Source organism: Rhamphochromis sp. 'chilingali', assembly GCF_963969265.1.
Source record: "Rhamphochromis sp. 'chilingali' genome assembly, chromosome: 1".
In the NCBI taxonomy this organism is placed as follows: domain Eukaryota; kingdom Metazoa; phylum Chordata; class Actinopteri; order Cichliformes; family Cichlidae; genus Rhamphochromis; species Rhamphochromis sp. 'chilingali'.
In genome coordinates this window covers 14,846,565-14,870,478 of record NC_137929.1, presented here as the reverse complement: position 1 = coordinate 14,870,478, position 23,914 = coordinate 14,846,565, and the positions used below count along the sequence as shown (strand labels likewise).

Sequence of the window (23,914 nt, the reverse complement as noted above, 5' to 3'; positions counted from 1 at the left end):
ATGTAGGTCCATGTGACAAAAATGTTTCATTTGTCTTTTGCCACAAAGTCCATGTTCAAATTGTGCATCCATGCATCATATTTGAAGATTGTATCAGCTATTTACCATTACAACTCTACACAGCTGCAAATGTCTGTTTCTTGACAAGGTTAAAATATCAATACTACAGTCTAAATATCAGGAGAGCTTCTCTTCAAAAACAGAGTATAGACAGGCTAAAGTTGTTCACTGGATGCTATTTGTGCCAAAAAGACAGCATTTAACCTTTGAGTCATTCTCATCGTGCTGCAGCCAAATAAACCTCTGTGACCAAACACAGACGGCACTGTTTATTTGACCGTAAGCACATGTTTGTCATTTTGCCATGATGGATGCAACCCACCACCCTCATGTTTCTGTGCAGCAAACTTGCAAAAGCTTTACACAGAAAATGTCTTTCTCTGCAGTCTCACACTCCATCCTGACAAAGTGCGAGTGGCATCTGGCCAGACAGCAGGGGTGGATAAAGATGGCAAGGTGACTATTGCTGCCCTTAAAATAACACAGCTTGCATCCATAGTTTGAGCGTCACAAGTTAAAAGATGATCGAACTTTTAAATGATATCAGGAATTGAGATGTGCGGAAACATTCAGTACAGCTTGGTTAACTTTGCAGCGAGTGGCAACAAACGAGTAAGTGATGTTTCTGTGTCTGCGGCAGCCTCTGCAGCTGTGTGTTTATATTTGGGACTCCACCACGCTGGTCACCCTGCAGCAGATCGGACCGGGGACCTTCCAGAGGGGAGTGGGATCAGTGGCATTTTCATTTGCTGTGAGTTGATTGCATCCTGGAACTTCATGTGTTTCCATTCACTTTAACAAGAGCAAGTAGATTTATTTGCCTTAGATTCAGCATGATTTTGGCCCCGCCCCTCCCTGAGCCTGGGTCTGTCAGAGGTTTCTTCCTGTTAAAAGGGAGTTTTTCCTTCCCACTGTCGCCAAAGTGCTGCTCACAGGGGGTCATATGATTGTTGGGTTTTTCTCTGTATGCATTTTTGTAGGTTCTACTTTACAGTATAAAGCACCTTGAGGCGACTGTTGTTATTTGTTGCTGTGTAAATAAAACTGACGTAAAGACATTATGTAATTCTGCTTTCTTTTTTCTGGTGGTGTGTTTTAGGACGCTGGATCATTTCTGTGTGTCATTGATGACTCTAATGACCACATGCTGTCACTGTGGGATTGCACGAAGGGCACCAAGCATGCAGAGATCAAGGTAACGGGAAGACGGTCAACGTCAGGTCCTAATGAGTTTGTTATTGCTTTAACCACCGAATCTATTCAGTAGACATACTGATGTTAATCTTTGACGGCACTCAGATGTTAGAATAACAGCAGGTTATTTCGTTTGAGTGTCGTACATTAAAGACAAATTGATGAAAAGACTCACTGGCAGTTGTTGCAAACACTTGATTGTAGTTATTAAGTGAAGGGGGCAATTATTTATGTAGGTGTAGACAGATTTTGTTCTCTTACAGTTATCTTTGTGTAATATTTATAAATATGTGTTTGATGGCATGAAAGTGTCTCTTGAAATCATCAGCGCTTCATCCTGTAACGCAGTGACAGGTACTCGGGTACTGTAGGTCCTTTTTCTCTGGAGATTGTGGGGGGCGGGGCGTTGGCAGCCACGTCTCCCCTCTGCTGTTATGGGCTTTAATCCCAAAATGCCTCATCTTCCCCGGGACCAGTTTCAGCACGTCTGTCATGGCAGCAGTGTAAATGTTTCATACGTGGGCTCAGTGCAAATACTGCATAGGATGGTGTTTGAACTTGTTTGTCACCTCAGGAGAAGAATTGAATGGGCTCGTTTAAGAGCTCCCAGGATCTTCTGTGGCACGTAGCAGGCTGCATGCATGGGCTGAAAACACCGTGTCAACATAGGATTCACAAGTGGTCAGAAAGTCGGTTTATGTGGCCCAAAATGCAAAACTCTGTTTATATTCTTTAAAATACTTAATGTGGTAGTTTGCTCTATGCATGAAACACAAGTGAAGGCAGTACCACACAACCGTGTGACAGTTTCACAACAACGTGCAACATTTTGCTGGCGACATTACCAGTGTTTACAGTGCTACAGTATAGCTCTGAGCTGGATCCTGAGTTGATTCAGAACTTCTCACTTATCTGCTGTTCACGGACTGGGCAACAAAGCATCTTGGGAAAGTAGAGGACTGCCAGCTTGTTGTTCCACGTCCATCAGTCTGACAGCAGGGCTCCAGTAGCAGCTCATGAGCATTTGTTAATGGGACTTCAAGTGTGTCGCGCTGGTCACCTGCTCACTTTCAAGATTAAGAGAAAAAAGATTCAAGCAAAATAAATCTTTCTTTTCTTTCACAGCCCAAAGTTGTTGTTTATGTATCTGATTCAAGAGCCTTAAATTACTTTGAGTGGAGCTGAAGTACGACTGATGTAACAGCACTAACCCTTCTGATGCTGTTGTGTGTTCAGACTACCAACGAGGCCGTGTTTGCTGTAGAGTTTAACCCTCGGGACAGCACCAACATCATCACCTGTGGAAAATCCCACGTCTACTTTTGGACGCTGAGTGGAGGACAGCTCACGAAAAAGCAAGGCATCTTTGGAGTAAGATTAACTTCAGTCGTGTTCGACCTGACTGACATTTCTGTCTTTTTAAACTCACTTAACGTGCGCTAGTGCAAGGAAGCAGTGGAAAATGGAGTTAGCAGCATCTTTCTGTAGAGGCCAAAAGAGGAAGAAGCTCAGCAAAGAGAACTGAAAATTCAACATCTCAAAAAAATGGATGGAAACATGTAAACGATCAGTTATTAGCACAGTTAATATAAAAGATCAAATAATTGTTTATTATTTTCAGAAATACAAGAAGCCCAAGTTCATCCAGTGCTTTGTGTTCAGCCTGACTGGAGATGTTCTCACCGGAGACTCTGAGGGGAACATCATGACTTGGGGAAAATCTGCTGCAGATATCAAAACTCTCGGGAAAGGAGCCAAAGGTTGGTGCTGTGTGTCAGTTCAAAGCCTAGAGAATAAAATGTCAGTATAAATATCATCTCTGTGGAGACACGTCGCTCTCACATGTGCTGGCAACAAACGAGATTTCAAATAAAATAAATAGAAACTTGGCAGAAAGATGAAGAAGTGATGATCCAGTGGGCGGTTTTACACACCCGAGTGACTCCAGGAGCTGTATTGTCAGGGATAATTGGTTTGGTCTCCCAAGCCAAATTAGTCACAGGTGAAGCTTTTATTTATACTGCACATTTAAAACTACAAAGTTCACCAAAGTGCTGCACATCAAACGTAGGGTCTATATGCTTCAGCGAAAAGGAAAGTTTGAAGCCTAATCTTGAAAGTAGAGATAGTGTCTGTCTGCTGAATCCAAACTGGAAGCTGGTTCCACAGAAGAGGGGCCTGAAAACTGAAAATATCCTCGGACACGTGTGATCTGAAGCGCCGCGCCTCTCATCCCCACACAGTGCTCGGGGTGACAAATAAGAATACTTTGGTCGACTGTGTCAAAGGCTGCTGTAAGATCAAAAAGCATTAAAATAATAGAATCCCCAGAGTCAGTAGATAATAAAATATTATTTAAAACTCCCTAAAGATTCTGTTCTGTGAAATGCTTTGAAACCAGACTGGAACACTTGGTGCTGAAGAAAAACCCCTTATACTAAATCTCTGAAATAAAAAGGGTTTAAAGATTAGGCGATAGTTGGAGTTTTGTTTGAACATGTAAATATGGTGTTTGGAAATTGTTCCTAGTTTTGGCGAGTAAGGGGTGACAAGTTGAGATGTTGGCTTACATCTGGAATCGTGTGACTGAAATGATTTGTTAGCTAATCAGAAGCTTTAAGAACTCAGAGATTTAAATGATAAAGTATAGTGGTGTGAAAAGTGCCTCCTTCCTGATTTCCTATATTTTTGTATGATTGTGCCACTTAAATGTTTCAGATAATCAAACGAATGTAAATATTAGGCAAAGATAACACAAGTCAACACAAAGTGGAGTTTATAAATGAAGCTGTTTTTATCAGGTAGAAAAAAACCTAATTGACCCTGTGTGAACAGAGATTGCACCCCTCCTTTTATAACTTAATGTTTGGAAAGCAAAGTTCAGTCTCTCTAGCCACACATCAGCCTGATTCCAGATGTTCACAACCAAGAAATCAGTTAAATAGGACCTGCCAAACAAAATCCAGACATCACGCTGCGATCCACATTCAGGAACAAATGAAAAACAAAGGAATTGAGATCTCTGTCTGGAAAAAGTTATAAATACTGTCGACCATAATATCCTATTAGAGCGATTAGAACATGCTGTAGGTATTACAGGTACTGCACTGCAGTGGTTTGTATCATATCTATCTAATAGACTCCAGTTTGTGCATGTAAATGGAGAGTCCTCTTCACACACTGAGGTTAATTATGGAGTTCCACAGGGTTCAGTGCTAGGACCAATTCTGTTTACATTATACATGCTTCCCTTAGGCAGCATCATTAGAAGACATAGCATACATTTTCACTGCTATGCAGATGACACCCAGCTCTATCTGTCCATGAAGCCAGATAACACACACCAATTAGTTAAACTGTAGGAATGTCTTAAAGACATAAAGACCTGGATGGCCGCTAACTTTCTGCTTCTTAATTCAGATCAAACTGAGGTTATTGTACTCGGCCCTGAAAAGCTTAGAAATATGGTATCTAAGCAGATTCTTACTCTGGATGGCATTACCTTGGCCTCCAGTAACGCGGTGAGGAACCTTGGAGTCATTTTTGACCAGGACATGTCCTTCAATGCACATATTAAACAAATATGTAAGACTGCTTTCTTCCATTTGTGCAACATCTCTAAAGTTAGAAATATCCTGTCTCAGAGTGACGCTGAAAAACTAGTTCATGCATTTATTACTTCCAGGCTGGACTACTGTAATTCATTATTATCAGGATGTCCAAAAAACTCACTGAAAAGCCTTCAGTTGATCATGAATGGGCTTTTGGGAGTGTGTACAAGTTTTTATAAAACTTCTGGAATGATTTTTGTAATTCCTTCTTTATACACAACAGTTCCACATCTGGGTCCTTGTTAATTTTGTATACTCTATCTGCTCTTCTGCTTTCTCTGCTTTGGGCTAGCTTCATAATGTTTTTCATCAGAACCATAAACTGAGGGTTGTTTAAGGCGCCGTATTAAGTCTCCAGAGTGGAGACGGTTTCAGGGATCATCTCTTATATGTATTGTACAAAAACAGGAGTGTGATCACAGGTTAATCTGTGGCGATACCTCTGAAGCATGACCTTGTGTTGACCAGGTCCCAACAGGGGCACATCCCCCCTCCTTGCTGAGGGAGAGCCTCAATAAATGTCCCCACACTAACATGTTTCTGTCTGACGTCTCAACTCAGAGTTGTAAAAAATGATTATTATGAAGAGAAAAGGAAGAAACCACGTTAATTACTCTCCATAACCATGAGAAGAATATAGCCACTCTTACCCAAATATCAGATTTGTAAAACAATCCCAGATCTTCAGGCGTCACTGTCTCTCCTGAACACCTGAAGCGGATGCCGCTCCGGCGTGACGAGCCCCTCTCTCGGTGTCTGCGTGCCGTGCGCCAAGCGGACAGCAACTGGATCACTTCATGTTCTGGGGTGCTGTAGGTTTGAGCACAGTGACAGGCAGTCACCACATCTCTTGTTGCTTCGCCTTGTATAGGCGAGTGCCGTAGTCAGAAAAAAACCCGCAGGATCGGGGGTTTGAAACTTGATGCGGTTTCTCAAAGTATCTTTGCCTCCCTGTATTCGTTGCGTCTCCTGAGGACCACAGAAGGACAGTCGTGGTCCACGAAACTCTTCATAAAACACCACCTCCCTCTGCCATGCTCTATGAAGAACCTCATTTTTTTCATACGATGGCTCCCAAACATCACGACAATGAAACTTCTGTTACGTTTGTCTAATATTTAAGTGTGTTTGATGATCTGAAACTTTTAAGTGTGACAAACATACAAAAAATGGGAGATCAGGAAGGGGGCAAACACTTTTCACACCAGATTTTACAGGTTAAGTGAATTTTTGGTGTCGTGACTTCCCACAGAAACCTACCAGATCATGCGACAGACCAAAGCACACGAAGGCAGCGTGTTCACCCTGTGCACTCTACAGGGCGGAGGCCTGCTCAGTGGAGGAGGGAAGGACCGTAAAATAATCCGCTGGAGCGCTGATTTGGCACCTGAAAGAGAGTGTGAGGTGAACTACAGCTGTGTGTGTGTGTGTGTGTGTGTGTGTGTGTGTGTGTGTGTGTGTGTGTGTGTGTGTGTGTGTGTGTGTGTGTCACAGCTGGTGGAGAGACTCATTAAGGCATTTGTTCAGATTCCAGAAAAGTTCGGGGCGGTCCGCACTATCGCAGCCATGGACGAAGAGGAACTGTTAGTTGGTACGACTCGAAATGCCATCCTCAGAGGAACCTTCTCAGACGGCTTTGTGGCCATAGTGCAGGTAAGCTAACGACCTCACAGGCATCAGTGCTGTCAGGTCTGTAGATGCTTGCTGAGAATTTTAGTACCAAAAGATAAAACGTGCATTTTATACTTTTGTCTGATATATGATTTATAGACAGCTTAAACATTTAATATAAGCATCTTCCAAGTCTTTCACAGACTGGATGTATTTGCTACTATCACCTGATGCACAGTTAAGCAATCGGAATAGTTAGGAAAATGACGTCATTAGAGGTTTGTCCTGCAGAGCAGCCTGTCTGCAGCACTGTAACACAGCAGCAGACATACGACACATAGATTGGTCAGGTGTTGGGTCACATGTAATCTCACTTTAGTATCGTTTTATTCTGAAAAGCGACCTTGGTTACTAGTTGGTTAGTTTTAACCAAGGAGCTGCGGTGTCTAATATCAAACTGATATTGTTTGATGTCTTTTTACTTCAGCTTTGCTTGGATGGAAGCACAGATAACTCTTCTTCTTCTTTGTTTGTATTCTCAGCAGTGCTGATGAGCATCAGTTACTGACTGCCTGGGCTGAATTGTTGTGAAAAGCTGGTTAACTGAAAACTGCTGCAGCTCTGTAATGGTGTCACAGACACCACTTCACTGCAGCAAATGCAGTTTTATGACAGTCCCTGAGCTGAAGTGGCTGTTGGCCCAGGCCTTTGCTGCTGCTTTCCATGTGAAGGGTGAAGTGGAGAGACGAGCGCCTTCTGGGTTATTGAATTGGCTTATTTTGGGGCATTGGCCACAATTGCCCATAACGCTAGCAGCTGGTGCTCTTCTACCTCTCTGGCTCTTGATGTCAGGCTCCTGGGACATCGTGGTTCATCTACTTCTCCCTGCATTTAACCAGCCCTCACCTCTCCCCATAGCCAGGGCATGTATGACAGCTGATCAATGTTGAAGCTAACCCAACATCTGTTACTGCTTCTGCTTCACCTCACACGTGTCGAGCATTCAGATGACGGAAGTTTCACAATTTTAAACACACTGAAAAAATTAAAGACATGTCTGTGTCCTTTCAGAAGATATATGTGTATATATGTGAAACCATGTTCAAGCATTAATGTGTGTGCACGTTCAGCTATTGTCGTGTATATGAGAAGCTGTGCATCAGATATCAGGTCTGTACCTAGAAACTGCTCTCAGAGGTCAGACATTTAAATGTTTTAGGGCATTTATATTTATGTATTTTTAATATAGTGCGCCAAATCACAACAACAGTTACCTCAAGGCACTTTATATTGTAAGGTAGGGCAAAGACCCGTCAATAATGCTGAGAAACAGTTTTACTGTGTTAGTAGTATTGTACCTAGTAGGCCTCTAATCCATTATTCGAGTCCTCTTCTGGCCTCTAATAATGGATTAAAATTCATTATTAGATAAATAATGGAATTTTAAAATTACTCTCAAATATGCTGTTAAACTGCAACACCACTTGTTGCTTTCATTTGTATTCCTTTGTGTGTCTGTGTGTGTTTCACAGGGCCATGTAGATGAGATGTGGGGGCTGGCCACTCACCCCTCCCAGAACATCTTCCTCACCTGTGGCCATGACAGGCAGGTGTGTTTGTGGAACACCGAGGAACACAAGCTGGACTGGTGCATCACCCTCGAGGTGAGATTCCTGAGTTCCAACCTTCATTCTTTGAGTGCTTTGTTCATTTCTATTCGAGATCTTTTACAGGGAAGTTTACTCCATAATTCTGAATTCTTTCCTGTGTCTCTGGCAGGAGTACGGCCTGTGTGCTGGTTTTTGCCCCAATGGATCGGTGGTGTCAGTCGGCCTCAGTACAGGACGGTAAGTCAAAGCAGCAGCAGTTGTATATCTGAGCTAAACGCTGAAAAATCAAATAAACTCAGCAAACATTTCAGTGTACTCTTACACCCACAAGCTTTAGATATTGAAACTTTTTGGAGAATTTTCACCACAATGGATTTAAAATCAAAACAGTGAAGATGTGATTGAAATGCAGACTTCCAGCTTTAATTTAGGGGGTTTAACAGAAGTATTACTGCCGTTTGTTGCTCTTCATTAAATAAAAAGCCTGTTTTGTTGGGTTACATCAGGTGATTGACTGTTGAAGAAACAAGTTTCTTTGTCTTTAACTCTAAGGGTACGTCTGTCACCATCTTACATGCTGTGATTGCAGCCATTCCCCAACTCTCTGTGAATGGGACTCACGGCCACTGATCAACGGTCATGACAATTGACCTCCCAGCCCATTGTTCCTTCAGTGGTGCTGGTTTCAGTCATTGTGCAAATGTCCTGTTTATAAGATTGGAAACCTGCAGTCAGCTGAGACTGAAGAAGTCACCTGGATGATGATGAAACGTTTCTCCCACTGAAAACATCCAGATGAACAGAATCAACCGTTTGGGATTTACTCGCCTGGATGATTTTTTATTCTGTCACAACTTTATTTTGGATTCATCTGTCCAAACAGTTTTGTTCCAGAGCTGCGTCGACTCTTTTAGATGTTGTCTGGGAAAATCTACTCTGGTCTTGGTGTTCTTAGGTTCAACCAGTGGGTTGCACCTTGTTGTAAACTCTGTATTTCAGATCATAAAAGCATCTCTTGATTGTAGATTTTGACAGTAATACACCTGCATTCTTCAGTGTTATAAAGGGGTTTTCTTTGATCAACTTGTGTGTGGGGCGATCGTGGCTCAAGAGTTGGGTGTTCGTCTTGTAATCGGAAGGTTGCCGGTTTGAGCCCCGGCTCGGACAGTCTCGGTCGTTGTGTCCTTGGGCGAGACACTTCACCTGGCCGATGGTGCGATATGGCAGCCTCGTTTCTGTCAGTCTGCCTCAGGGCAGCTGTGGCTACTGTAGCTTGCCTCCACTAGTGTGTGAATGTGTGTGTGAATGGGTGGATGACTGGGTGTGTAAAGCACTTGGGGGTCCCTGGGGGGACTAGTAAAAGCGCTATACAAATACAGGCCATTTACCATTTGTGTTTTGGGGCCTGACACTGAGAGTGCCTCTACCACAGTTTAAGTCTTGGATCCAACTCCACATCTTTATCCATTTAATTTGAAATAATGGGAACAAGCTCACCTGGCAGTTTGCAATTCAGTCACATCTTGATTGTTTCATGTAATATCCAATGATTGGTCTACAGAGGCAAAATGACCAAAAACAAAAGTAAGGAGAGAAGCTTGGTGTCTTTGTGTTTGGTACAGGGCAGAAGTCGTTGGTAGCCTCTATTAAGATAAAGAGTTCCACCACCTGTATTGATTATGACTGTGAAAGCAAGGCGTATACTGGCGAATGATGACCATAAAGCATGCTAAAAGTTTCGTGAAGCTGCACAGTTGTTGATTGTCACTACCAAAGCAGCTGGTATAAAGCTGGGTGATTGCTGTTTTGCATACTGTTGATCATGACACATGGCAGTGAGGGGAGGCTGCACATGGCTGAACCCAGTTGCTGAAAACAAATCAGCATCAGATCATTTTAGTTGACTGGATCTGTCTTTGTTATCAAGAAAAACATTTAAAAAAAGAGATGGAATACATTTTTCCAATTCTGGATACCAAACTGGACTTGAAAGCATTTGTTTATCACCAATACTGCAGTCGATCTAAAACACATCTTCGACAGAGAAAATCAGTTTGAAACAACATTTCATAAACCATAAACTTGATTTCCTCGTTATGCTTCATGACAATCCAACGACTCCCCTCAAAGCACCGTCAAAGAAGCCCGGTCTTCATCGACTCTACAGCCGGACAGCTGGACTGTGACCCATCAACACTCTGTGGCTCTTTAATGTTGTGGTGCCCAGTGTGTGGAGTGATTGTACAGCAATGTTGAAAATGGTTAGTAAGTTATTGAGGATATGGATTAATAGGTAATCATTTTGCTGAGCGTGCAGTTTACTGAAAACAACGCTTAAAGTGAGACAGGTTGTTTTACAGCTGATCAAAGGTTTAGGACCACGTGCCTTTAAAAGGCCAAATCTGTGCAGAAGTGTGGATTCATTCTCATTTTCTGTCACACTGTCAGGATGTTCTGATGGCAAAGGCAAAAAGACGTTCGTGTTTTGAACGTAGTCGGGTTGTTGAACTGCATAAGCAGAGCGCCATCACTGCTGAGGCCGGACACAGATAGGTGGAATTTCTTAAATGATCCTGAGGGTAATGGAAGAAAAAAGTCAAATGGAAGACCCCAAGAAACGTCACCAGCACTGAGCCAGAGGATCCAGTTGGCTGTTCACCAAAACACTGGACGATCCTCGACCCAAATTAAGGGCGTTACTGGTGCCGACTGCAGCCCGTAACCATCAGACGCCACAGCGACTGTTTGGACTTTGCAGGAGAGCACCAAGCATGGGACATTGAAAGGTGGAAGAATTCTCTGATGAGAACAAAAATGTAACCTTGATGGTCCTGATGGTTTCCAACGTTACCAGCATGACAAGCAGATCCCGACTGAGATGCTATCTACGCGCCACAGTGGAGGGGGCGCCATAATGGTCTAAGGTGCTTTTTCCTTCAGTGGAACAACGGAGCTTCAGGAGGTGCAGGGGCGTCAAACAGCTCCTGGCTCTGTCCAGATGTTGCAGAGAGCGTCCTCATTACTGAGTGGGGTGGTAACGGGTGGTAACAACTGGGTGTTTGAACAGGACAGCGCTACAGTACACAACGCCATGAAGGACAAGGGACCTCTTCCAGGAGAATAACATCACTCTTTTGGACCGTCCTGCATGTGCTCTGATCTAAGTCCAGTTGAGAACCTTTGGGGATGGATAGTAAGGGAAGTTTCCAAAAATGAACGACAGTCCCAGACAGTAGATCGCTTCGTGCGGCCGTCTTCACCACTCAGAGAAACGTTCCTGAGTTCACGTTTGGAACTCTGATTTGTGTTTTGGGGGCTTTACAGGTATTTTTGTAGGTGTGGTCTTAAACTAAACTGTAAAACAGCCTGTTTCAGTTTAATGTTGTTTTTAATAAACTACATGCTCACCAAAGTGTGTTGTCTCACTCCCATTTCTTCTTGTTGCATGTTGAAGCTCGACATGGGAACTTGTTAAGATCCAACTGTGCAAAATATGTTTGTTTTTTTTAACCATTTTTCAAGTGATCTTAAACCTTTGATCGGGACTGCATCAGTATGGATACACTTCTTTATTAATCATACGACAAACCCGCAGAAATATAAAGGCACAAACAACACATAACGAAACTTTTGCTACAAACTAAAAGAAAGAATTGATCTGTGGCTTCCTGTACAGCAAAAGAAGAAGAAAAGATGGAGAATTTAGCCATGAGCATTCCAGTCTGTTCTTTTCTCTGACTCTCCACCTGTCTCCTCCTCCACCCCCTGTAACACCGACAGGTGGATGGTCCTTGACCTGCTGACCAGGGAGGTCGTTTCTGAATCCACTGACGGGAATGAGCAGCTGTCTGTCATGAGATATTCACCAGGTCAGTCAGTAACTCCTCCTCCTATATTAACTGTAGATGTGACAGATTAGGGTGGTGCTCACATCCAACCATGTGGACCTTCTTCACACAAAAAACATGCAGCAAACTTTGAGTTAAAGCTTAAAACTGTTGTTCACAGGGTGGGATGTAGCAAAGTTTCACAGTGGGGATCCTCTTTGACTCTGTGAGTCTGTTTTTCAGATGGCAGCTTCCTAGCTGTAGGATCACATGACAACTTCATCTACATCTACAGTGTGACAGAGAGTGGCAGGCGTTACACCCGCTTTGGAAAATGTAACGTGAGTTAAACTTTAAATTATTTTATTTCACTTGGGTTTTTACTTCTTGGTTAACAGCGCAGCACATCTCCATCCAATATGAGCCTGCTCTGGTGCTGTAGTTTCCTTCTTGTCAATAAATTTTGTGTACAGAGTTTCATTGTCGTCCACATATTATTACACATCACACTGGTCCGTAGAATGACCGTTACCTTTGTTAACTCTCAAGCATTAATCTTGCTGCTGAGGGTTGGTGCAGTGATGTACTTCTCCAGTCAGAACAGCTAACTTCCTGTTAGCTAACCTACCCCTGAATGTGATCCTGTTCAGGTTCTTTTATTGATGACACTACAAACCTGTCCATGTCTCTAATGGTTTTTCCCCACTCGGCCATACACCCACCGAGAAACAGAGTCTGGTTATCAGCGATTCATTTATAAGACATGTGAAACTAAAGGCACCGGCCCCTGTAGTGAAACTGCTGGCTGAAAGGGCAAATCCCATAAAATTATAGTTCATGTTGGCAGTAAAGGTCCCCGGTTACATCAGTCAGAGGTCACTAACATTAATATTAAATGGGTGTGTAACTTTGCCAAAGCAATGTCGGACGCTGTAGTTTTCTCTGGTCCCCTCCCCAATCGGACCAGGAGTGACGTGTTTAGCCCCATGCTTAAATTAGTGGCTGTCCAAAAAACGACGTGGGCTTTATAGATAATTGGGAAGCTTTCCAGGAAAACCTGGTCTTGTTAGGAGAGACGACGTCCACTTTGGATGGAGCAGCTCTCATTTCTAGAAATCTGGACAAATTTATTAAACCCCCCAAAATGTGACTATGCAGAGATGGGACCAGGAAGCAGAGTCGCAGTCTTACACGCCTCTTGTAATTGTTTGTATCATATCTATCTAATAGACTCCAGTTTGTGCATGTAAATGGAGAGTCCTCTTCACACACTGAGGTTAATTATGGAGTTCCACAGGGTTCAGTGCTAGGACCAATTCTGTTTACATTATACATGCTTCCCTTAGGCAGCATCATTAGAAGACATAGCATACATTTTCACTGCTATGCAGATGACACCCAGCTCTATCTGTCCATGAAGCCAGATAACACACACCAATGATTAAACTGCAGGAATGTCTTAGAGGCCATGCAGGTCTTTGTCTTTAACTTTCTGCTTGTAAATTCAGATCAAACTGAGGTTATTGTACTCGGCCCTGAAAATCTTAGCAGTATGCTATCTGACATCTGTTAAGAATAGTTCATGTATTTGTTACTTTTAGGCTGGACTATTGTAATTTGTTATTATTATACTCATGCTAGCTATTAGAAAGAATGCCGTTTAAATGCACTTGAACATTAACTTCACTTTTAATGACCTGGAAATCTTTCATATGCAATGTGTGGTATGGAGCTTGCAAACACGGAGATTAATTATTATGGAGTTTTCTGATGGTGAAGGAAATGCACAATAAAAGCTTGCTTTCTTTAGCTAATGTGAGTGACACTCTGTCTGCTTATCTGTTGGATCAGGGCCACTCCAGCTTCATCACTCACCTGGACTGGTCCAAAGATGGGAAGTACATCATGTCAAATTCAGGCGACTATGAGATCCTTTACTGTAAGTGAACATCCAGCACTGTGCTTTCAGTGCTGTTATAGGAATGCCATGCAGTACATTCTTCAGCTTAGTGACTCTGTGTTTTAACAGGGGACATAGCAGCAGGATGTAAGCTGCTTAGGAACCGCTTTGAGAGCAAAGACAGAGAATGGGCCTCTTATACCTGTGTGCTAGGCTTCCATGTGATGGGTGAGAAACTCCAAAATGCTGTTATCCTCCTTTAGTATTGCATTAACTTCATGGGGTTCTTTTATGCAATCAGACTGATGAGTGTGGTACTGTGGTGTTCAGGTGTGTGGCTGGAAGGCTCTGACGGCACAGACATCAACGCGCTGTGTCGCTCTCACAACGAGAAGATGGTGGCTGTGGCTGATGATTTCTGTAAGGTTCATCTGTTCCAGTACCCCTGTCCTAAACTCAAGGTAACTATTTTCTTATTTAAATAAGAATCAAATGGTAAAAGTCAGCCAGCTTTAAGAGTCACGAGAGTTGTGGGACATTCAGATTCAGCATTAACAGTAGGAATCTTGTAGAAAGGTGTTTATCCTACTCTGGAAAGACAATGAGGGGGGAGGAGTAAGTGGGATATGATGGGCCTTCCTCTGCTCTGATCCGAAGTGGACCTGCTTCTTTTCTCTTCAGGCACCAAGCCACATGTACGAGGGCCACGGCAGCCACGTCACCAACGTCTGCTTCACTCACAGTGACTCTCACCTGCTCTCCATTGGCGGGAAGGACACTTGCATCCTTCAGTGGAAGGTGATTGGAGGGGGGGTGGGTAACAGCCGTGAAAGACTGGCCTCGGCCTCATCCACCTCTACCAGCTCTCCAGAACCTGCAACCAGCTAAGGAGACGGCTGCTTGTAAGAGTGAGGGAAAGCGGGCTGTTTTCTTACAGCCGCAGAGGCATCGAAGTGAGTTATGGGCTCGTTCTGTCCTCTGGACTGACACTGCTGCTAGTTTCAGGCAGAACATCCTCTTCGGGAGGAACATCCATGTTAATGTTATGCTTTAAATCCTTGTGAAACTGGACAGTGTGTGTGATGTTTCCCATAAGACAGAATCCTTGTCATTCTGTTGTGTATGTGGTGAGAACCGTTCTTGTTTGCTGGTGCAGAACAGTGCTGCACTGCCCGTGCACGTGATTTTATACATGTTTTAAACAAGGTTTGGTTAACATCTCAACTTTTTATATGCTTAGACTGTGACAGGCCTGTCCCATTAAAATCAACTCAGCATCTCGTATTCATTCATTTGTCTAACAGTAGATCAGTACACTTGAAAATGATTACTTTAGTGCAGTTTTTTATGTATTTAAATGTACGTCGGCAATACTGTGATGTCGTATCAGCTCAGCTCCAAATAAATGAGAGAAGACTCCGAGGTGTGTTGTGTGTGAAGTGTCACTAGTGGGCAGTGCCACTCCAGAACCTGTGAGTGCTTTCCTAAATAACAGGTCTCAGGTGAGAACACCTAGGACTGAAGTCTCAGCAAATGTGTTTTCACTGAAGACGGCAGTAAAGTCTGCGGTGCCCTCCTGTTGGGAGGCAGTTAAAGGTACATGGTTTAAGGTGGAAAATATAAAATTAATTGAATAAAATGAATTGAATCATTAACTGCCTTTAGGTGTGATACTTCAGTAAACTGATATGCTCTCCAACACTGCCATCTATTGCACTACCAGCAGCCCGTACAAGAAAAACACATACATTAGTGCTTTTTCACTCTATTTTTAAACTGTTTTTTATACTTGTATCTCATTTTTAACAGCTTCCGTCCGTTCAGAATTTGACCTATTTTGGGGCATATTTGCTGCCATCATTACACTGACTCGTCTGTATATTCTCTGAATTTGCGATATTAAAGCCTGTGTTTGTGTGTACATCTTGTAAATAAGCGTTTGTTTCCGGTAAGCATCTTGAGACACTTTGTAAGCTACAAGCAGTAAAGTAAGTTTAGCATGTCGTACTTTTCATAAACAGGCCGTCCGTGTCACTAAACCAGCGCCGGTGAACAAGTTGACTGTGAGACGTCGGTGATTGTCGACAAAATCCGAAGTTGACGATTTGTACACGAGGGAGGGAGGGGGGGGCTGTGTGTGTGTGTGTGTCTGTGTGTGTGTGCGCGCGCGCTGAACTGAGCGGAGGTGAAGAAGAGGAGGATGAAGCTGGGAGCGGAGGATGGGAGGAAGAGTGGAGTAAGAGACAGGCTAGCTGTATGTGAATAAGTGAGTGAAGAAGAGGAGAGGAAGGTCGCCAGAGAGAGAAAATAAAAACTTCTATTTTTGGAGATAATTGCCGGAGCGTCGCCAACGGAAACTTTCAACTTTTTACCCGCCACTGCTCTCTTGTTGTACCCAGAGCCGGCTTTGTTTCGCGGCGGGGGTGTTGACGATAAATGAAGGAATAAAATAGACTCCCATCGACCTGTTTCTACCCAAGCGGGGAATACCCTGGGACTGCTTCTGATAAAGGTTACGAGAGAATGGCGGCCAACATGTACCGAGTGGGAGGTAAGGAATGGTTTACATTTTTAAGACACCCCTTCAACGTGATTGTTCGCTTCTACTGGGAGCTGGCTAACTAGCCGCTAGCTGTCTCTGCTGTTAGCAGCTAGCTAACGCTAGCGTACGCTGCGCGACTCCGGGCTTTCATCAAGACAGTCAGATCTGCCGAAACAATGTAGTATGACTTAGCTTACAGACAGACGTAAATAACTTCACATTGATTTGGTTTCCACACAGCTGTAGCCAAGTATAGCTGCTTCTGTGTTCGGACTGTAATAATACCATACATTGATCAGTGTATATTTGTTTTAAAGTTCAACTTTTAGAACAGATCTGTGTTATATCCCAGTTAGTTCACGCCATCATAGTACCGTACCACAGGGCGGCCGTCGCACAGCATGAACCGGTTCTGAAAGTTTGTATTTATACAAATCCATCCAGCCAGCTGGATCCAGGAGATCCAAACATATGTGTTGGTTATGGATAAGCGAAATAACAGTAAATTGTCCAATTCTCTGACGTGTAGTCTATAGATTTGATAACGTCCTCAAAATGAACACAATGCTAGTTAGCATTAGCTGCTGGCGGTTGAGAAGTAAGCATCTAGCTAAATTTGGTGACGTCTGTGATGGCTTGCTAACACCGCTCTGCTAGCTGTGTCAGGCTGGTAGGTTAATTTCATTATCGCCTCCGCCATATCACTAGATGTGCTAATTCTGGCTGCTAAGTCCTGTTAGCTTGGCGTAGTAGCGGTGCTATCCGAGCTCAGTTAAAATTGTGTTAAGAATTTAGTTTACAGACTGTGAACAGTTATATTGGAACACCTGCAAGTGAACGACTGAATTTGTACCAAGTTGAGTGGTAATAACTCGTTAAGTTCTCGTTTGTTAAAAATGTTTCATCAGTGCTACATGGCTGCAAAGGAAACTGGTATGTCGGTGGTATTAATCAGGTAATTAGTCATTAATATCATCTTTCGCAGCCCCCCGCGACACCAGTGGCAGGCAGGCATTTATAAGATGCAGTTCATTGGAGGTTGCTTTGCAGGCGTCAGAAAAGAAACTAAACTATGGTTCATACAAAGCAAGCTGCTGTTCTCTACTGTTAGTTTTCCAGTCGGATCATCAGGACAGTTGATTCTGGGCTTCAGTATTGATTGTGCAACCTTTTCAGTGCTAAGCCTCGGAGACGGTGCTAGCTACGGGTTCCCTGAAAATCTTGAGTGGGGGGGAAGGCTAATCGCAGTCTCACGAGTGTGTGGGGTATTTAGGTCATAGCGATTAAACTATGCTCTGCAAAACATGCTGCATATTTCTGCGCTTAATGTTTGAACAGTTAAAGTGTTTTTTGTTCCCCCCCCCCCCCCCCCCCCATTAACTTCTTATCACTAACCCGCACTCCGTGCTCTGTGTGTATGACTGACCTCAGCAGTGCAGTTTCATGGATCCACGTATGTTGCTGCTAAAACACTTGACGTTTCGGCTTTAGGATCCCTGCTATTGTAGCTACTATTTGTGCAGAGGTGTGCAGGGTTTCATTTTTGTTGAGAGCAACATAGCGCTATGTGGAAGGACAGTCAATTTAGAAACATCAGCTAGGAAATTGTAGTCATTTTGTAAGGTGGGTTCCTAGAGAAACCTATTGTTTGGAGCTAATTATTGGAATTTATAGAAGAGATAAAGCATCAGAAGACAAAGCTTGGCACTAGTCATGCATTAGCTAAAGAGAATTATTGATAAAGGGTTATATGGAAAATTGTCAGAAAATTCAGTGGTAAATATTGTGAACAAAGATTAAGTTTAAGTTCAAGATTAAGATTAAGTTAAGTATCTTACACATTGAGAAATGTGCTTCCATCACTTTGTGGTTGGACTGTAGAGGGGTTGGAAGAGCTGCTGGACCTGTCCCAGCCACCTTGCTAGATCAAGTTTGTGCAGGGAAATAAAGGCCATAGTGTGATGCCACATAGTGCTGCATCAATGAGCCATAAACCCAGGAACAGGATTTTTCATTAGCAAAGACTATTAAATGCATCATTATGTGTATTTTAAATCAATTATAGGGTAAAAATAAACACCTGTACAGTTGTATTTAAAAACTACAAAGTTCCGTTTTTCACGTCACTGAGGCTTTATAATATTTTGCATCTGGTGAATTGATCGAGCCAGCTGGGGCCTTTGTGTGTGGGTTCTCTTCAGGCACGAGTTACCCACTCGGTGATTCTAAACTGGCCGTAGCTGTGAATGGTTGTCTGTCTCTGTATTACGCTGGTTTTATGGTCCCACGTGTATCTGTTCACATACACAATCTGGATTGGAATTACTGAATGTTGACAAGTGGAATAGAGAAGGGAGCAAAGTTTACAGGAAACGGGAGAATGGAGTAATAAAAGCACTAACGGTGGTTGCAGTGACACTTTTCATTGTTTTTGTTTCGCTTCAGCTTTTTGTATGTCAGAACTTTGCTTTCCTCAGCATGTGGCTGAAGGACATGGATTCATGAACAGTGAATAAGGTCGTTGCGTCTCCAGTCATTCAGACTGGAGAAGTGAGGTGGGATGATAGCAAAGAGAGGGAAGGTAGTCAGACCTGAGGGAATCAAACTATAAGAAGGCAACATTGCAGACATAGAGGACAGCTACAAGTACCTGGAGATCCCACTGGCAAATTGGAACCATGAAGAGGTCGCTAGGAAAGCTGTAACCACCAAATTACCTGCAGAGGGTCAGGAAAGTCCTGAGGAGTCAGCTAAACGGTAAAAACAAGATCTGTGCTATCAACTCCTACACCCTGCCTGTGATCAGGTACCCTGCTGGGATAATAAGCTGGCGAAAGGAGGAGATAGAAGCCACTGACGTCAAGATGAGGAATCTCCTGACCATGCATGGAGGGTTTCACCCCAAGTCCAGCACTCTGAGACTGCCAAGCGAAAGGAAGGAGGTCGGGGACTAATGAGTGTCAGTACCGCAGTCCAGGATGAGACAAGAAAACAGTAGTCCCAGTGGTAATTGTAGCACTCAGTGCAGTGACCCCACAGCTAGGCGAGTGGCTCCAGCAGATCCCAGGAACAACATCTGAGATCTCTGTCCAGAAGAGTGCAGTCCTAGGAACAGCGTAGACACTGCGCAGGACCCTCAAACTCCCAGGGCTCTGTAAGAGGACCCGAGCTTGAAGGAGAGATGATGTGCAGTGAGGTTCAGGGCTGGTGAGGCACTGCCTTCATCAGAATCAGATTTAGAAATATATGAACCCAACAGAATAGATTATTCATCATTTGACAGCAAGGGCTGGCTCAATTCGTGGCACCGGCAGCTCGTATGGGCAACTTCCTGCTTCCACTCCAGTTGTCTGAGGCAGTTACCACTGTCCTGCCACGCAACTGCTGCTCTTATGGCCATTTGATGTTATTTTTATTTTATGAAACGGTTGTCAGTGTTGCTTCAGACTTGTTGGCAGTAGCATTTCGTAACATGAATTTCTTTTTTTTTTTTAACATTCATTTAGTTTTCTTCCACCACCACCAGCTGCTGCTGCTGCCTTGAATTGAGCCAGTCCTCTCTCCCATTTCATCGGCAGCAGTTAATGGGTTATGTTTCATATCTCATATCAGCATTCTTTACACATACTAACTGTACCCCATGTGACAAACATTAAAAAACAAAGTTATTGTGGTCATATTTTTATAAATGGAGTCCCTGCGCTGATCCTTCCTGACAAAAATGTTCGTTCCTTTTGTAGAAGTCCTCCTCGTCTTGTTTCAACTTTAAAAGTCCACCTCAGTGGAGATCACTGCCAGGGAGGAACAGTCCTGCCCCAACTGTACGTCTTATTTCTTTTCAGTGCTGAGAATGACCAGCTGAAGCAACTGTGTTGCCTCAGGAACAGCTGAATGAGATCCTTGTGGGCTAAAAAGTTGAGAAGCCGTCTAGGAGATTTACATTCATTTCTCATTGTTTGTGAGCTATACAGTCCGATGAGATCCGCCTCAAGTCTCACAAAGTCCAACAGCTTGGCGCATTTTGACAGGCTCTGTAGGTTCACCTTATCAAGATATGATATTTCACCCAATTTTGCGCAATCGACCAAACCAAGGAAATGATCAAACCTGGCCTTCATTTGATCACTGTTGTCCAAAATTAAACGGAGCGCTTGTCTCTGTTCATCTCTGATCACCTGTCTGACTCTGTTTCCACTTCCTGTCAGGCCAAGTGCACCACATTTCTACTCAAATCAGTCATAGAAACTATCAGACGCCAGCCTCCTGCGCTCGAGAGCAGCAGCGGTGTCGTGCACGTGCGTGAGAGCACCTCGTTTTGCATCACTCTGAAAAACGCGTCAGTTCCATTGAAAACGCACTCACATCCCAGGAGGAGAAACTGATCGTATCCTGCTGCCATCATCAGCGTGTCATTATTCCAGCGGTCAGGATTTTCCATAATAAAATGCAATGATGCGTGCAGGTCAGTTTTGGTGCAGATTTATGGTCTGGGTAAACGGCACTTGATCATCCACCATCCGCTACTGAAACGTCCCTCTGCTGGTTTAATAAAGTGCATGTGACACGGGCACGCACTCTGCAACAGCACCAGGTTCAGCTTGTGTGCGTGCCTGTGGGTAAACATGGCCTCGGGCAGCTTCTCTTTAATTTTAGCCTGCATATATTGAAAGTGTTTGAAGCATCTGATTGGCGACAGAGAGACATTGATTCGCTCTCATTGCGTTACAGGGAACAGGTTGTGAGGGATTGGGAAATCCAAGGTGAGGCTCAGCTTGCTCCTGCCTCACCGTGCGTCTCTTCCCCGTATTTGAACGTAAATGCTAAAATTCAGCAATTTTTATTAAAAAAAAGAAGAAGTCCAAATTGTTTATCTTAAATGGAAAGTAGTTCATTGGTATTAGAACGGTGGCTTCTACAGAGGGAGGTTGTCAGGGAATTATTAGGTATACCAGGAAACCAGGAAAGGGTAGCAAATATGGAAGTATCTTACTAAGGTTATTATAAAGTGTGTTCAAGTGTTACAATAGAAAACAAACCAAATGGAAAATTAAATAATTTGGTCAGCTTTAAATGAATAATGTAGACATTAATACAAATAGTACATTCTCAAAAGCTGTACGGCACACGCACACAGGGCAGTGAGGTTCATATATGGAGCTGATGTGGCAGTGAAGTGTTAAACACCTGTTCTGTGTCGGCACACTCTGTAGCTGGGAAAGAGCTTGCTCAGAGAAAATCCTTGTAGCCAGGGGGTGGGCTGCAGTTTGCAGCATATGCTCTTCTGCTGCTCTGTCAGACTGGAAACAGACAAACTATCCACACAGGCTCTTCAGCAGAAGTTTTCATCAACATTTTCTGTTGTCATTTGGTCTTTGAGCTCGTTCACACTGGTATAGCTGCAGTAGCCCAAACATTAGCGCCACTGCTGCTGTGCAGCAAACATCAGCCTCTTTATGTAAATTTAAAGTGTTTTGTGTATGCCTCTTTCAGCATTTACTTTAATGCTTAATGAAGCACATCACTAAAAGTTGCATTATCTCTTTTTTCTTGCTAAAAAGGTCGTTTTGCACGAAGCTTATTTTCTGCAGTAATCAGTAGAAATTTTGCTGAGGCAACAGGGTAATGCTGACTTCACAGTTGGCTTAAACTCATTCTGGGGCCTTTTCAAGTATCCTGCACTGTGACATACTTTAAACTCTTTGGTATGTAACGCAGAAACAAATGCATTTTATGATATGTACATCAGTTACAATTTTGTTTCCATCAAGTTCATATTTCTGAATCATTTTTTGGTAAGAGCAGGCCGGTGCTGGTTCCTACATCACCAGTCCTCCTGAAGCACACAGTGTTCAGCCTGCATAAGATCATTATCTTCCCCAGAGATTAGTCAAAGGGCTTCCTCCTCCTTATTCACCCTCAAGCACCTGACAGTCAGCACCACTCCAGCTGCAAATGTCCACAGCATACGCTCATGGCTGCCTCAACACACATCACTTTAATTTAGATCCTCTGCCCACGCGTTTACATATTACCCGAACACAGAACCAGCTCTCCTTTGACTGCAGTGCGTTTGAGGTAAAATGGTACATTGAGCTGAGACTGAAATGAACTTTAAATTTGAGCATATCTTACCTGGGTGATCACTGCCTCAGTGTAAGAGCATCGTCTCCCCTCAAACTGGGCAGTAGGAAGTGATGGACGGCTTTAGTATGAAAAAATAACCCCTGCTGACATTTTGTCTCTAGATCTAGAATCCGTCATGTTGAGCACATGAGCGCTTATCCCCTTTTGCTGTCTGACCCAGTGTTATGTAATTTGGTGGTATTTTTTTTTTCTCGCTGTGAACAAGGAGATGATGTCTCTCTTTTCGAGCTTCCCACCATTGAGCTAAGTAGAGCAAGAAATCCTCTCCCTGTCGCAGTCCTTTCTTCCCCATCTCTGCTTTTGACATTTCATCAGAAACCCACTGATATCGTCCCGGGGGTCTCTGTCCCTGCTTGTGGGAGGACCAGATGGAGTTTGATGAAAAGCAACACTGCTGTTAATAATCACATCAAAAGATACAGTGAAACACTGTGCCTGTCGTTAGTGGTATGATGAATGCTAAATGATTAAAAATCTGTTATTTGTAAAGCTCGTGTTGCTCAGGTTGTGCTGCTATTCTGAGCCCATAGTCAATATTGCTTAATATGTAGTCAGTTTATTCCCCTGTTTTTGTAAATTGGTGCATAAACTCAACCTTGCAACAGTGTTATGTTAAACAAAATGTCACCGCTCAACGTCTGTAAATTCTGTTTTCTTAGCCTTCTCAACTCCAGTGCAAAGTCCTAGAAACGTTGGCCGCTGTAGGACTAACAACTCTCACCATCATTCATCTGTAGTGAGTGTAGACTCTCAGTCTGCTGTTTACCTAAGCTGTCAATATTTGTCCACGTCCATTTACTCTGGTCAAGGCCGTAAAACAACTCTTGAAACTGTCTCTGAAGTGGATCTAACACTGTGGGACTCATACATTTAGTGAATAAACTCGTGCAATGACCCCAGGGTCAGACCGCCAGTGTTCAGAGAAACCCTGCAAAAATCAAAGAGCTCCATCTGGGACTCTTCTGACCTCAGTAAATTAATATGAAAATTTATGACAGAGATGGCATAAATACATTTCTCTGCCCATTATTGTTGTAAGTTCTTTCCGTGATGGCAGAGTCATGACAGAGAGAATATTTAGCATTGTTCTCAGCAGCTGGGAACATCATCTCACTGGGCTTCTTCTTAGCGCTAGGGTGAGGAGTTCAGTCATTCAGTCGGGGCTAGGAGTTCAGTTGCTGCTTCTCCACATCGAAAGGAGTGAGCTGTGGTTCACACACTTTTCAGTAACAGTTTATTAGTTTTTCAGATGCTGTTTATGATATTTTATTAGTATGTTAAGATCTTTTGTAGTAACATGTTTTCATATCATATATAACATGTTTTTTTTAATGTTTTTCTGTTTGGTTGTTCGGAGGATAATGTGTAATGTTCATAATGCACGATGCGAAGTGATGCACATTTAAGCGGTGTGA

The 23,914-nt window shown here is 43.2% G+C and overlaps 2 protein-coding genes across 3 annotated transcripts in view; both read left to right on the top strand.

Moving 5' to 3' along the window:
• Positions 1 to 15,682, top strand: part of eml3 (EMAP like 3) — a 32,575-nt gene extending 16,893 nt beyond the window's left edge. The window contains exons 9-23 of one of the 2 annotated variants that reach the window (XM_080877944.1): positions 447 to 516; positions 701 to 811; positions 1,160 to 1,255; positions 2,491 to 2,625; positions 2,876 to 3,014; positions 6,118 to 6,269; positions 6,393 to 6,518; positions 8,009 to 8,140; positions 8,256 to 8,323; positions 11,867 to 11,955; positions 12,157 to 12,254; positions 13,765 to 13,852; positions 13,943 to 14,041; positions 14,144 to 14,274; positions 14,495 to 15,682. In XM_080877944.1, the coding sequence (XP_080734070.1) occupies positions 447 to 516; positions 701 to 811; positions 1,160 to 1,255; positions 2,491 to 2,625; positions 2,876 to 3,014; positions 6,118 to 6,269; positions 6,393 to 6,518; positions 8,009 to 8,140; positions 8,256 to 8,323; positions 11,867 to 11,955; positions 12,157 to 12,254; positions 13,765 to 13,852; positions 13,943 to 14,041; positions 14,144 to 14,274; positions 14,495 to 14,701 (1,741 nt within the window). In that variant the 3' untranslated portion in view covers positions 14,702 to 15,682. The remainder of the gene's footprint in view (positions 1 to 446; positions 517 to 700; positions 812 to 1,159; positions 1,256 to 2,490; positions 2,626 to 2,875; positions 3,015 to 6,117; positions 6,270 to 6,392; positions 6,519 to 8,008; positions 8,141 to 8,255; positions 8,324 to 11,866; positions 11,956 to 12,156; positions 12,255 to 13,764; positions 13,853 to 13,942; positions 14,042 to 14,143; positions 14,275 to 14,494) is intronic. The other variant, XM_080877943.1, reaches the window with a different exon arrangement.
• Positions 15,683 to 15,984: 302 nt separating this feature from the next.
• mta2 (metastasis associated 1 family, member 2) overlaps positions 15,985 to 23,914 on the top strand; it is a 31,703-nt gene continuing 23,773 nt past the window's right edge. Inside the window, exon 1 of the mRNA XM_080878036.1 lies at positions 15,985 to 16,364. Coding sequence (XP_080734162.1) covers positions 16,337 to 16,364 — 28 coding nt within the window. The 5' untranslated portion in view covers positions 15,985 to 16,336. The remainder of the gene's footprint in view (positions 16,365 to 23,914) is intronic.